This window comes from Aspergillus ochraceoroseus (assembly GCF_002846915.1).
Source record: "Aspergillus ochraceoroseus IBT 24754 chromosome Unknown P175scaffold_2, whole genome shotgun sequence".
Classification (NCBI taxonomy): Eukaryota; Fungi; Ascomycota; class Eurotiomycetes; order Eurotiales; family Aspergillaceae; genus Aspergillus; species Aspergillus ochraceoroseus.
Window position 1 is genome coordinate 3,237,837 of NW_024468477.1, and position 13,404 is coordinate 3,251,240.

Below are 13,404 nucleotides of genomic sequence, written 5' to 3' on the forward strand. Positions count from 1 at the left end.
CTGATACAAAAGCATTTGGTTCAGGCTCCTAGGCTCCTAAGAAATAAGAATCATCTGACTAAGCTTAGGGCCTTAGGCCCATGTTCTGTCACGGGACCCACGTGAGTCTAATTTAGTGTTGATCATTTCCAGCCAATCATATTATGTTCTGGTCATGACCGCCTTTCTTGGCGGCCACTTTTTTTTTCTGCCATTTTTTTTTCTCGATCCCATTTTTTGCGGTCAAGGAATTTGTAGAAGTATCAACACCAGCGCTCTTTGGGTTGAATCCATAGAAATTGTCAAGAGACCCAAGTATGGCTGCCCAGGGCAAGAAGAGTGCGCCTGCCAAGATGGCTAAGGGCGATAAAAAGGCAAGATAACTCCAATTCTCAAGTATGCAGGGGAGATTATTGACGGAATTTGCATCTACCAGAAACCCAGCAAGAGCGCCAGTGCCGCACCTCCAGCGAAATTGGTTTCTGCCATTTCGGCCTTCTTGTCGGAATACGGATTCTCGGCCACCAGTGAAGCTTTCGTGAAGGAACAGACCAAGAAGTCTATCGACACTAAAATCGAGTCCAAGAATGTGCCATCATTGCTGGAGCTTTTCCAGACTTGGGAGGGCCAAAGCCAGGCGACAACCACTAGCTCTTCGGACGACTCTTCCTCAAGCAGCAGTGACAGCGACAGCTCGGATGAATCTTCGGACTCCGATGTAGATATGGCCGAAGCCCCCAAGGAACAACTCAAAAGACGCGGCTCCTCTTCTTCTTCATCGTCGTCCTCATCCTCCTCGTCATCCGCCTCCTCTTCCAGCTCCTCTTCTGAGAGCGATTCTGACGATGAAGAAGATGATGAGGCCACTCCCGCATCTGCTCCTACATCTCAGGGTGTGAAGCGCAAGGCGGAATCGAGCTCTTCTTCTTCGGATTCTGATTCTGACTCGGACGAAGCTCCCCAGACGAAGAAGACTAAGTTGGCCTCGGAGAAAAAGGCATCGGAATCCGAGTCTTCTAGCAGTGAGAGTTCGTCGTCGGATTCTGAATCTTCGTCTGAGTCGGGTTCCTCCGACTCGTCTTCTGACTCCGACTCTGACTCCGATTCTGATTCTGATTCTGACTCGGACTCGGACTCGGACTCTGAATCCGACAGTGATGATGCTAAGAAAGCAGACAAGAAGGTTCTGAAAACTGCCACCAAGACGCCCCTTCCTCCTTCCGACTCAAGTTCCAGCGGCTCCTCTTCGGATGAGTCCTCTTCCAACGATGAATCCTCAGGAAGCAGCGGCACCCTTCAAAATTCAGAATCCGAGAATGCCACTAGTGAGCCAGTGCAGTCGTTCAGCGCCAGCCCAGCTCCCGGGGATGGTCCCGTGAAGAAGAAGCACACCGGCGCTCGCCCTACTCCTCTGGCTGCCCTCAGCGAATTGCCCCACGATCATCCCTCAAATGATTATGTGCCCTATGCATATGCCGAAAAGGCCTGGAAGGATCTGTCCGTCACCCGCGGCAAAGGTTTCACCAAAGAAAAGAACAAGAAGAAGCGTGGCTCGTACCGCGGAGGACCTATCGACATCTCTGGAGGAAAGTCTTTCAAGTTTGACGACTAATTCGTTCGAGCAAATGATACCATCCTAGACTACTTTTTGCTCTTTGTTTCAGCAGAACTACAAGCTCTGTTGATGATTACGATGAGGTTTTCTGTTAGATTCACCAAAAGTTTACCGTGTAGGAGATAAGGATAGATCTGCAACATAGATCTCGTTTGCTTCGCTTATAAGCACGGCGCTAATGGAGTTTGTTTTTTTGTTTTGTTTTGTTTTCTCTCAAGTACTTGGTCGGGTTAAAATGACTATGATAACTCCATTTTAATCGTAAAAGAGAAGAAATAGATCCAAGCAACAAACCCCATCTATAAAAGTTTCAACCCGTCGTGGAGTTTGGAGTTACAGTACAGTATAATTGTGCTCTGTTCGTTGGGGCTGCTAAAGAGAGTTCCTGCATCATGGTTGGTATCTAGGTAGGTATTACTGTAGATGGGATGGCATCTCTCCAAAGCGTAGGGAAAGTCCCATTCCAGGTACTTTAAAAACCATATTCATCTTTGCCCTTGAGAAATGTCTTAAAGAACACAGCTAGTCCGTCCGTCGTGGGATTCATTAACTACCTAATACCTAAACTGCTCTCTTTGCAACCCTCAACTTACTGTAAACGGTACGTCTTCACAAAGCTCTCCAATCCTCTGCGCGCCATTCCAAACACCTCCAGGTTGCTCGCGGCACAGATCACCATCAACTTCCCAGTGGACTATTTCCTAAGAAGCCGCCAACTCAAAGTAGACAATGAACTATTGGACAACCCCCCGACCCCCCCCCCCAAGTGGGATTACCAGCGAAGCAAACATCATTCAAGCACAGGACTTGAGAAATTGGTAGCAAAGCAGTAGAAAGAAGAAGAAGAAGAAGAAGAAGAAGAAGAAGAAGAAGAAGAAGAAGAAGAAGAAGAAGAAGAAGAAGAAAAAACAAGTGACTACAATGCGGGAATCACAACTCGAATATCTCTGTCAACTAAATGAGCAGGGCTTCAAACCTAATCCTGGCGTCTCCACACCCCGGGTCTCTCCAGCGGTATCCACCTTCTATCCCATCCAGTAGACATCTCATTAGCGACATCGTCGTCACCGACGTAAGCGTACGGCTGCTGGGTCCTGAGTTTGGAACAAGTAGTCGTGTCCTTGCTGTCCGGCCGCTCGTAACCAGACAAGTCGAGGGTGTCGTTGGGGAAAGGTCCGAATCTGGTGGCTTCTGACCTCAGGTCAAAGGAATCGCGATACCAGTCTCCATTAGAGCCGGCTAAGTCGTCGGTGGAAACAAAGTGGAGCTGGAGAATGCCACCGGCTATGCCAGTGTAGATTGTCGGGGAAAGTAGTGAGGGGGATGACATGGTGTAGATTGGGCCGCGGTAACGATTTCTAGTGCCACGGTGCCGGGATAGGGTATTTAGTGGGGTAGGTGGGAGATGAGATAGGAATATAGAGAAGTCTTTGCTAGGGTAAGTAGGCCGGTTTGGAAGGGTCATTTTGGGCGAATTTGCTCTTGCTGTTTGATAGCTATATGTTTTTGCCATACGCAAATCGAATATTTTAACGACAGCGTCTCCTCCCGCGCCGGCGATGAAGCGATCGTGGCCAAATGGATGGATACAGTAAGTAGGGTTCTCGTCTGCTATGTCTTTATAAGTCATCTCGTGTGATCTATGTGAGCGGAGATCGTGGAGTCTGTCAATGTTAACCAGATATTCCTTCGCGAAAGAACGTGATTAGAGAAATACCTAACAGCGCCATCGCCCCATGCTGCAAGAAAGGCAGTTCCTGGCGAGCCTCCGACAATTTGTCCATTGAGGGGAGCTAGAGCAGTCACGTTGTTTTTCACTGATAGACCATAAGAGGTATCTAGGTCGAAGGCGCTGATTTCGCGATCTAGTGACACTCTCGCTTGGGAGATGGTGGAAATAGCGATTGCATCTTCGGAACGCCCCGTGCCAACAGCAAAGTGAGTTGAGGATAGAAACTTCGAGCACTTGTTACGCACAGAGCCCTCTGCGTTGATTCGAAGGCGCGCGAAAGCCTCCACTTCGGGATCTCCCGTCGTTGTGCTATAGAAAGCCACCGTCCCATTGCCTAAATGCGCAGCAAGAATAGGCTCCAGGCCATCGCTCATGTCAGTTCGCTCAATTTCCAAGCCATCAGTGATAAATTTCTGCCGATACTCATGGGTGCGGTCCTTTGGCGCAATCGCAAGGTGGATAAGTTCACCACGCATCCGCGCAAGAATCAAATGCTCCTGCTCTGAGGTTTTGGATGCATGTTCGGGTCTCAAAATATGGATTCCGCAAATATCATCATGACTACTGATGTGTTGCAAGTCGTTGAAAATGACCCATTCCTGCTCTTGATTGCGTCCATACTGTTTAACACGTAAGAATAGCTCATGTGCAGCACCCCAGGCCAGAACCTCTTTGCGGTCGTGCCAGCTTGAGCCGTTCCAAATTTCATAGGAATCGATGGCAGGTCGATACCCGTGCGTTGGGTTATCACCCCGAGTCGCTTGCCGGGAGCCCCCCAGTTCACCTGCCACTGCTGGACGGAGGATAAAGCGACCAATAATCCCATGTCGGTCTAATGCTCGCGAACGAGAGGTAAGAGCCTGAGCAACGTCCTTCCAGAATGGGGGTGTCTGTATACCCGGGAACTGGCTGTGGACGAACGCTCGAAAGATCCACCAGTCCTCGCCAGCGACAATCTCATGCAAACGGTGACAGGTCTGAGCCAAATGGGCCAAAGCACTGGCTGTGGGAAGATTCTTTGCAATAAGATAAACAATCTCTGGAGGCAATTCTGAAAGCAGCATGGTATAGGATTATTGTATGTTGAAATCCACTATGGACAAAAGCTTCAGAAATAATGAGGAAGTCCTGATATAGAACTAGGTATAGATCTGAAATCACTTTTAGGTCACTGTCTAAAAGACAAAAGAGGTAGCATACAAGTCTGGAGAAAAGAATTATAAATTAGGCTAACAATACTCTAGTTTCCATAGCGATCCAAAGGCAGAAAGGATTAGTCTCAATCACTAGGATTAAAATGAGGCTGTAAGGCCGGCCATCAGTCGCCGTAGCGATGAGCCATGATGTGACTCATGCCAATAGCACATAGAAAAGGCAGCAAAGAATATGGTTTGTGATAAGAGGGATACAAACAAAATGCTTTAATATATAAATCAACAAATGCTCAGCATTGCCTGCACAGAGGGGGAGGAGGGGGGAAATAATAAAGAAGATATATCCAGTGTATATATCAAAAAGAAAGGGAAAAAAATGCTGTGGAAATTTTATAAGGAGGACAGTATGTATGTATTATGTCATCCAACCCATCAACCTCGTCTTTTTCTCATCGCTTGATTGCTGTTGTTCTTCAAGTAAACGCTGAAACCCCGCGTTCAAGGTTAGCAACATTCAACCACAGTCTATTGATCCGTGATTCATAGCTTTCTCAACTGAGTCACACGAGACATCTGCTGCAGCCTTTCGAGGTCGTTATCGGATCTCCTTGGGATGGGATATCGTGGTCCTTCCATGCGGGGAAGATTCCTAACTAAGTCTACCCGGACCAAGTGGTGTCTCGACGAATTGATGATCTTCCCCAATCTTCAAGATAGATAAGCCTTAGGGCAAATTATAAAGAGGATACCCAATCTACCCAAGTCTCTCTCTTGTTTCCTCTCCAGATCGACTTTCGATCAAGATTAATGGGCTTGACCATTTCTCATACTCTGCGCCATGGAAGTTCCGGTTCTCACTTTGATTACGGGCATTAGTCTCGCCCTGTTTCTTCTATACAAGGGCGTGATCTATCCGGGATTCTTGTCGCCATTGTCGAAAATCCCAAATGCGCATTGGACGGCCCCCATATCTCCTGCTTGGATTCTGTGGAGGCGATTTCGGAGCCAGAACAATCGCACCATCAATGCAGCCCACGAACGGCTGGGACCCATTGTGAGGCTTGCACCTTCGGAGATTTCTATCAATTGTGTTGAAGGGGGTATTAAGTCCGTCTACACGGGGGGGTTTGAGAAACATGAATGGTATCCCCGAGTATTTGGCTCGTTTGGGTAAGTGAAACCTGAAGCTAGCAGCCATTTATAGCTAGAAAGGTATTAAGTGGAATTATCCAAACCCGTAGTACCGTTAGTATGTTTACTATGACTGGCAACAAGGTTCATTCGACCCGCAAAAGGATCCTATCCAATATCTACAGCAAGTCATTCCTACAGTCATCCCCTCATATGCGTCTAATCTCCGAAACCGTCATCTTTGACCGATTCCTACCGATTCTCGAGGAAGCTTCTTCCTCCCACAAGGAGCTTGACGTCCATGACCTCAACCAAGGGCTAACTATGGACTTTGTGTCGGGGTATCTCTTCGGACTAACAAACGGAACTAACTTCCTTCAAGACGAGGAATACAGACGTAAAATGCTCCAGATTTACCAGTGCAGGAAGCCATTTGAATTCTACCACCAGGAAGTTCCGGGCCTTCTAGCTTGCTTGAAGAGCATCGGCATTCGTTTGATTCCAAAATGGTGTGATGCTGCGAATGAGGTGCTCGATGCGTGGGGGTTAGAACTATGTGATAAAGCAGAGAAATCTCTCGCATCGACCGAGCCTCGAGTTGAACCCGTTGTATACAAGCACCTTAAGCAGGCAATATCGAAACAAGCGCCAGTCAACACAGATAATCCGAAACTGAAAGCGGAGTACCTTGAACAGCAGCGGTTAGATATCGCTTGTGAGATGTATGACCACCTCTCAGCCGGCCACGAGACCAGTGCTGTTGTCCTCACATATCTCTTTTGGGAGCTGTCTCGGCATCCTGAGATGCAGAAGGCCCTTCACAAGGAGTTATTAACTATAGAGCCAAAGATTGCTTTCCCCCGGCCATCTCCACTGACGGAGCTGCCTTCGCCAAAGTCTATAGACTCGTTGCCCCTTCTAGAAGCAATCCTAACTGAAACGTTACGACTCCATGCCTCGATCCCAGGAATCCAACCGCGGGTCACCCCGTTTCCTACCTGCACTCTCGTAGGGTACGAGAATATCCCCGCCAACACACGTGTAAACGCACAAGCCTACTCGCTCCACCGCAATCCCGAAGTTTTCCCGGACCCTGAAGCGTGGGAGCCAAAGCGATGGATGAAGGATTGTGCTTCGCCTGTGGAATTAGATGAAAGGAGGCGGTGGTTCTGGGCGTTCGGCAGCGGTGGGCGAATGTGCGTGGGAAGCAACCTGGCTCTACAAGGTAGGTTTTGTTACACTGTTGTCTCTTGAACAGTTTATCTAACAAGTATACAGAGATGAAACTTGCCGTTGCTGCCGTGTACAGCAACTTTAAAACGTCCATCGTAGACGACGAGGGCATTGAAGCAATCGATGCTTATACCGTCAAACCCAAGGGGGAGAAGCTTATTCTCCAGTTCGCGCGCGTCTAGACATATTCAACTAGAACCACGTTGAAATTCTAGACTGTCCAAGTCTATTAGTACTGTTCCACCAAGAATGTCAATACTCAAACTCAAGACATTTACTTGTCATTTCTTCCAATTTCTTTCTACTCTACAAATATTCCCGGTATCGTAGGTTAAAAAGAATCTTTGCCTTCAAATAACAACAGTAATGTACAAAGAATATGTATACAAAATCCCACATCAGCAGTGTTGCCCCTCGCAACCCATAAACTCCAGAACAGAATATCTTGGTCAGAATCAAGTCAACCCCGGCGCAACTTCTTCAGGTTTGAATCACCTCGATCCTCTACTGTGTCGATTCATAACTGGTGTATCGTACGCGACGCTTGGAAGAAATCATTTCGAAAAGGATATAGAAGCTGTAACGAAAAGAAAAAAGAAAAGAAAAGGCAACCTCTAGCCGAGACGACCTTCCCTCTTCTTGGGTCCGACAACCTTCGGGTACATGCGCATAAGGTGGTAGTTGATGGTGTTTTTCTTGTCTCCCTTGGGTTTCTGTGTACAGGAAGAAGTATACGTGGTTAGCCAGACTGGATCGCTTTTTCATAGTAAAGGGGAAAGACGAATAGAGGAAATGTATACGCACCGGTGCATCCATGCATTGTCTCAATTGTTGCTCTAGAGCGGCACATCCCTCTGCAGTATATCCAGCAGATGCCCAGCAGCCTGTAAAAAAAAAAAACGTAAAATAAGCACCTTCTGTCCCAAAGCAAGCAAGCCATCTTCCAGATAGAATGGGAGGCCCCCGCTGTCCAGAGTTTTTTTTTTTTTTTTTTTTTTTTTTTTTTTTTTTTTTTTTTCCCAATCCTACTCTGGATGTAGCCGGAGACTGATAGCAATAGAGAAAACGTACTCAGCATCGAAGACATAACCGTCACGCAGGAATTCTGCTCATGTTGATTCGGACGACGGACTCGGAGGTGAGGGATGGTCTGGAGACGGACCGGGTTGAGGCGGGTGGAGGCGGCCTTGACGGGCATGGTGACGGTAGAGACCAGGGCGGCTCGCTATCGTCTTGCACGGGGAATATGCAGGGAGACTCTGACGAGCTAATCCGACGTGGAATTGGCGATGGTGCACAGGGAATGAATTGCGGCGTCCGGGTCCAGAAGCTGGCGGGAAGTTCTCAAGACTCTCTCTGTGAAATTGTTTGCCCGCGGAGACTGGCTGATGTAATCATTGGAGGAGCGCTAGTTCACTATACATAGTACATAGACGAAGCTGCCATTTAATTCACCACTACAATCTAAAACTCCTTTGTTCCCCTTCTCTTCTTTATCCAGCCAGAAATGAGCAAAAGGCATACGGGGTCGCTTCGGATCAATAACGTTTTCTCCCGACACACCCCAAGATACCCAAGTCCGAGAAGCTTTTCTACGGCGAGTCCCCGGCAAGATGCGGCGTCAAAGGCAAATGATAATGACAGGGCATCAAAGCCTCAAGATGAACCCCAAGAAGACAGTGCCATGAGGCGAAGGCTATCTGAAATGACAGAACAAGCTATGCTAGAGGGTGGTCGGTCTGCGCGCAGAAACCTACAGCAAGCGGGGTTCTCGGAGGAGCTCAAGAAACAGCTTGAGGAGAGAGTCGCAGCAGCGTCGTTCAAGAGCGAGCATGCGGCCGCCCACTCTGTTGTCGATATGCCAGTGCGTTTTTCCCCCTTTGGATCTTTAGTCTACTAATATGTACCAAAGGCAAGCGCAGGTCAAGGCACTCGAGAGATCGCTGGAGCAACACCCTGGACTGGCTCGGAGAGTGTTCACGACGTGACCCTACGCATGCTTGATGGCTCTAAGAAACCGTTGCGCACGCCGTATAAAATCCCTCAACCCGGTCCCATCGATACTCGACTCAGCCCCAAGCCCAACCCATCACCGGGTATCCGACTCGCAGATGCACGAGAACGCACAGCCACATACACATTAAGCCAAAGCCCAGGGGTGTCCGAGGACGAACGAGAAGCGATGCGACGGGAGATGCGGGAAAGATTCACACCGGGATCCCGGCCAATGCCGGCCACGCTACAAGGATTAGCTTCGCTTGCGAACGAGCGAATCGAGGATGCTATCGCGCGCGGCCAATTCGATAGGATCAAACGAGGAAAGGGTGTAAACATCCACACGGACCATAATGCGAATAGTGCATTTATCGATACAACGGAGTACTTCATGAACAAGATCATTCAGAAGCAGGAGATCGTCCCACCTTGGATAGAAAAGCAACAGGAGCTTTCAAGAGAAATCGATCGATTCCGCCAGCGGATAAGAACCGAATGGAGGCGACATGCTGCCAGACTGATCGCCAGCCAGGGCGGGTCATTAGGAGCACAAATGCGCCGGGCCCAGGCATACGCCGCCGCCGAAGCCAGGAGAGCCAGGAGAGCCAAGATCGAGCAAGCTTTCCGAGATACAGACGAAACCTCTGTGTGCGACCTGAACCCGCAGTGCCAGACATCCGCTGAAGAGGATCTCGATCAAGTATCCCCTCTACGGGACCCGCAGTACACCGCAATCGAACGCTCGTTCTATGAGCTCTCAGTAAAGAGTATCAACGATCTTGCGCGCTCCTACAACCTGCAAGCGCCACCGGTTGCGCAAAAACCGTATCTCAACCTTGAGCGGGAACTCGCCGCTTGCTATCTTGACGTTGCCCCTTCTTTAGCGGAGGAAATCAAGCGGCGTGCGAGTGAACGAGCTCGTGCTCCGCCGTCCATTGGGACGAAAGCCAGTAGCGTCCTTGATGCGTTAAGCACATCCCAGACTACGCAGGTATACGAGGAGGACCAATCAAAGGGCTACGGATTCAAGGAGTTCTGGCAAGATTTGTTCTCCAAACAGTAAGAACCGATATTAGACCATTCACTGTGTACATATATATGAGCAAGAAAGTTAATAGAAAGGCATTCCAATCTGCAGTGACTTGTTAATACTCTTAGCTATCCTAGGCACCAGGCTGCCGATATGAATACCGACAAAGCCAGTTTTTTTCTGGTTAAAGTTCAAAGAGTCGACCAAAATGCTGGAACAAAGAAACAATAATTCAAGGAATACCGTCTTCGCAATCATGGGACTTGCATTTGCCATAGCCAGGATTTCCAATTGTTCTTCGCCAATCATGCCAAAGTTCCACAGTCACTTCGATCGCTAAGCCAAGGCCTGCTCCGCGAGCCGCCATATATACAAGCATCATCGACACGGCCACCTTCTTGGAAAGATTGAATACGTGGATCAACACCGACCAACTAGAATATTCCAGCCACAGGGCAACCAATCCCACGACAAGGTAGAGCGTGGAAAAAAGAACAGCGCCTGCATGTAGTCGTGCTCTCGACCGGGTGTAGGTGATATCAGGGCTGTAGCGTGGGATTACGCGTCGGATGTCTGCCGGGAACTTCAGAATGTGGCTGGTGAAAATGGCTATGGCCGTGACTCCGAGGCAGTAGATGAAAACGCCAAGGACGAGGTCATGTCGGATCAAGGAGATTGGACAACAACCAGCAGCAGGATTGTCGACGGTGGTGGTATTCAGATCTCGCTTCAGGGGGATGATGAAATCATGCCATGGGATCTTTGGAAACCCGCTGGCCCATCCGGCTTGTCCCATGTCGGTATCTCCAAAGGGAAGACGCGAGATCATTTCAACATCACCGTACCAGATCTGATTAATGGCGTTTCCGGGCTCGAAGTAGTTGTCGGACTTGACGCCGTTGACGGCGGAAATTTTCTGCCCCATTTGGCCCACGAGGAAAATAATAATGTAGGCGGGATGTTGGGTATGAGTGAATTGAATGCGTGGCGCGTGGTTTCAAGTGCATAGTTTTGTATATAAAGAGCAAGCTGGTGAGGTTTTGTTGTCGCGAGGGTATACTTCATGGAGGAAGGAGCATTCATAGCTTTCTATTTATTGTCCTCCAACACGCTTTCCAGGTTCGATGGCCTTGCCTCGAACCGAAATTCACCCATACTCAATACTCATGACGCCAGTATGCAAGGCATAAAGAATACCTGAAGCCTTTTGGGTGCATTAAGGAGAACTGCTGGTGAGGTTCTTCCTCCACAACCAATCAATCCGTGTATAGAATCGAATTTCCAAAGTGGCTGAGTCTCGAGATGGCGGTGGAGAAAAGCAAAGGATGTAGAGTGAGTTTGTATAGTATTATTAAGAGGTCCAACTGAAATGGACAGAGAGAATGTTATATTAAAAAAGTGCCCCGAGGTGGGAAAAAGAAAAAAGAAATGCTCACACTCGGATTCGAACCGAGGATCTCATCATTACTAGTGATGCGCTTTACCAACTAAGCCATGCGAGCTGATTGGTTATATTGCGTAGATTATTTCTTTAAATAGTAACTAACATACCTACATCACTAGTTATCGCCTGTCTAGAATGCAATAACTTGGACCTTTGATACTGGTTAATTCCAAGTTCGAGGTACTTCTCGCTGGCAACTCCCATTGTGATGTGATAAGTGTGCCTCCAACACCAGAACCGCCGATGGGAACTCAATTTAATAGACCCAAATCTGACTGGTCTGTCTCTCAGTGTGATGGTGTGCCGTGAACGCATCCTGGCGCGTATTTGCACCAACGACAGCCCGCATACGCTTTGGTCCTCCTCAACAGCTTCACACTCAACTTCTTCACACCTTCATATCCAATCAGTCTCCCGCAGTCTGTACCTATATCACCTCCCCCCCCCCCCGTCGTCTTTCATGATGAACTCTCGCTCCAGCCGTTTCTGTAAGGGATTTGCAGACCCATTTTCAATCCCATCGATATGTGCCTCCTTCATCACAATCATACAGAGAGTACTTAAAATCTTTCGCTGCCGGCGGGTCTCTAGCTTCCGTGCCAAAGAAAAAGCATAATAATAATGCTGCCTTTTCTCCCAAGTCTGCGTCTTCACCCTGTTGTTGCTTGGTCGCCATCACAGGAGCTGCACTTTTCTCCAGGTCTTTTCCAAACGGAGACCCTCGTCCGACGGTCATCCTACCCTCCCACTCCCCCAGTGGATGAGCCGCTCCTCGCGATCCAAATCGGCGGGATTGTAGGTTCATACGTGATCTTCGTCGCCATTATCTTGACTCTGCTGCTCTTTATCGGCCGTCGTCTCAGGAGAACAGTCCAATCGTCCAACTACACCTTGGAAGTAGAGATGATGAAACCAAAGGGCGCCGCAAGTATCGATCCCAGCCCGGTCACACCTACGTCGTACAACTTACCAAGCCCGGCCAAGTCGCACGGCTTCAGGTCGTGGTCCAGTTTGACCAAGGGCCACCACCAATCACGCTCGTCCAACAATGGCAGTGTAGCCACCATCGACGAGGGTGTCGTCGCCTCCGATCGTCGCAGAGCCCAGGAGGAAATGGAGATGCTCTACGCCGCCGTCATGGCGCACGACGAGCAGCGCGCCGCAGCATCGGCAACAGGCAGCCCCGTCCTCGACGACAAAGAGACGCCCCGATCGCCCCTGAGCATCCAAAGCTCCCACACTAACCCATTCTCCGACCAAGCCGCTGTCCGCTTCCCAGAACCATCGTCACAACCCCCCGCGGTAGCCGCCCCGCTCAGCCCACGCTCCAACTCACGACTCTCCCGCATCTCCAACCTCTCGCTCTTCCACTCGAGCTCGTCTCGCCCGCAACCAACCCCAGGCAAGCTGCGATCCCCCCGTCTGCCGCTCCGGAAACTCCCCATCTCCTCGCCCATGGCCTCCCCAGACGCAAGAGCACCCAATTCCTATGGCGAAGACCAACTCCCGCTCTCCCCACGCCTCTACAACCCACCGGCACCCCCGGTACCCCCGATCCGCATAACCACCGGCTCCCCAGAGCGAATGCCCCGCAATCCCGCGCCGCCCCCGCTGAACCTCAGCCCAGCAACGCAAAGCAGCGCCTCGCTCCCCTTCCGTGAAGCCTACCCGCAGCTCCTAAGTGCGCCGCCCACGAAAACAACTATCCTCGAGCGCCCCGAGAAACACCTGAACGGGCCACGCACGGGTCTCCCGACACCGTATAGTCCGTACATGCCATTTACGCCTCTGACGCCGCTAACACCGAGCCGAATCGTCACGAGGAAGCAACGCAAACGAGAGGGGAAGGAGAATGGGCTGCGTGCATTGGATGAGGAGGATGTGGTGCGCGGGGATGGTGATATGTGGGGGTATTAACTTTTTCTTTTTTTTTTTTTTTTTTTTTTTTTTTGGGGGGGGGGGGGGTTCCATTTATGCATTGGTTTCGCTCGTTCGTTTCCTGCTCTTTACCGAGTTTCAAACTTGGCTTTTTCTTTTCTTTGGCTGGCTGGCTGGCTGCTCGACTCGGGGTTTGGTTTTATATTGATAACC

At 49.6% G+C, this 13,404-nt stretch overlaps 7 protein-coding genes and 1 non-coding gene across 8 annotated transcripts; 4 read left to right on the forward strand and 4 right to left on the reverse strand.

The window, feature by feature from the left end:
- The first annotated feature begins 236 nt into the window (after positions 1-236).
- Positions 237-1,891, forward strand: P175DRAFT_0475364 (nucleolar and coiled-body phosphoprotein 1 family protein). Its single transcript, XM_040895239.1, has 2 exons — positions 237-353; positions 416-1,891. Exons 1-2 carry the CDS (start codon positions 297-299, stop codon positions 1,589-1,591), a joined length of 1,233 nt encoding a protein of 410 aa, XP_040754660.1. The 5' UTR covers positions 237-296; the 3' UTR covers positions 1,592-1,891.
- A 481-nt stretch (positions 1,892-2,372) lies between these two features.
- Positions 2,373-4,451, reverse strand: P175DRAFT_0555916 (uncharacterized protein). Its single transcript, XM_040900655.1, has 2 exons — positions 3,312-4,451; positions 2,373-3,258 (listed from the first exon to the last, which is right to left on the reverse strand). Exons 1-2 carry the CDS (start codon positions 4,388-4,390, stop codon positions 2,571-2,573), a joined length of 1,767 nt encoding a protein of 588 aa, XP_040754661.1. The 5' UTR covers positions 4,391-4,451; the 3' UTR covers positions 2,373-2,570.
- Positions 4,452-4,947: 496 nt separating this feature from the next.
- On the forward strand, positions 4,948-7,135 carry P175DRAFT_0475367 (cytochrome P450). The gene is made up of 3 exons (XM_040895240.1): positions 4,948-5,650; positions 5,722-6,836; positions 6,890-7,135. The coding sequence occupies exons 1-3, from the start codon at positions 5,319-5,321 to the stop codon at positions 7,024-7,026; spliced, it is 1,584 nt and encodes a 527-aa protein (XP_040754662.1). The 5' UTR covers positions 4,948-5,318; the 3' UTR covers positions 7,027-7,135.
- A 17-nt stretch (positions 7,136-7,152) lies between these two features.
- P175DRAFT_0555918 (mitochondrial 37S ribosomal protein mS37) lies at positions 7,153-8,137 on the reverse strand. Its single transcript, XM_040900656.1, has 3 exons — positions 7,916-8,137; positions 7,649-7,728; positions 7,153-7,557 (listed from the first exon to the last, which is right to left on the reverse strand). Exons 1-3 carry the CDS (start codon positions 8,040-8,042, stop codon positions 7,459-7,461), a joined length of 306 nt encoding a protein of 101 aa, XP_040754663.1. The 5' UTR covers positions 8,043-8,137; the 3' UTR covers positions 7,153-7,458.
- A 171-nt stretch (positions 8,138-8,308) lies between these two features.
- Positions 8,309-9,975, forward strand: P175DRAFT_0522301 (DnaJ family domain-containing protein). Its single transcript, XM_040899248.1, has 2 exons — positions 8,309-8,708; positions 8,757-9,975. The coding sequence occupies exons 1-2, from the start codon at positions 8,352-8,354 to the stop codon at positions 9,900-9,902; spliced, it is 1,503 nt and encodes a 500-aa protein (XP_040754664.1). The 5' UTR covers positions 8,309-8,351; the 3' UTR covers positions 9,903-9,975.
- Positions 9,976-10,586: 611 nt separating this feature from the next.
- P175DRAFT_0499810 (uncharacterized protein) lies at positions 10,587-10,846 on the reverse strand (the record flags this gene model as incomplete). Its single annotated transcript, XM_040896819.1, has 1 exon — positions 10,587-10,846. A coding segment is annotated over exon 1 (208 nt), but the record flags the coding sequence as incomplete, so codon positions are not given.
- Positions 10,847-11,298: 452 nt separating this feature from the next.
- Positions 11,299-11,371, reverse strand: P175DRAFT_0t36. The gene has a single exon. It is a non-coding gene; the product is annotated as a tRNA-Thr (tRNA).
- Positions 11,372-12,039: 668 nt separating this feature from the next.
- Positions 12,040-13,230, forward strand: P175DRAFT_0421573 (uncharacterized protein; the record flags this gene model as incomplete). The annotated part of the gene is made up of 1 exon (XM_040893105.1): positions 12,040-13,230. A coding segment is annotated over one exon (1,191 nt), but the record flags the coding sequence as incomplete, so codon positions are not given.
- Between the last annotated feature and the right edge of the window lie 174 nt (positions 13,231-13,404).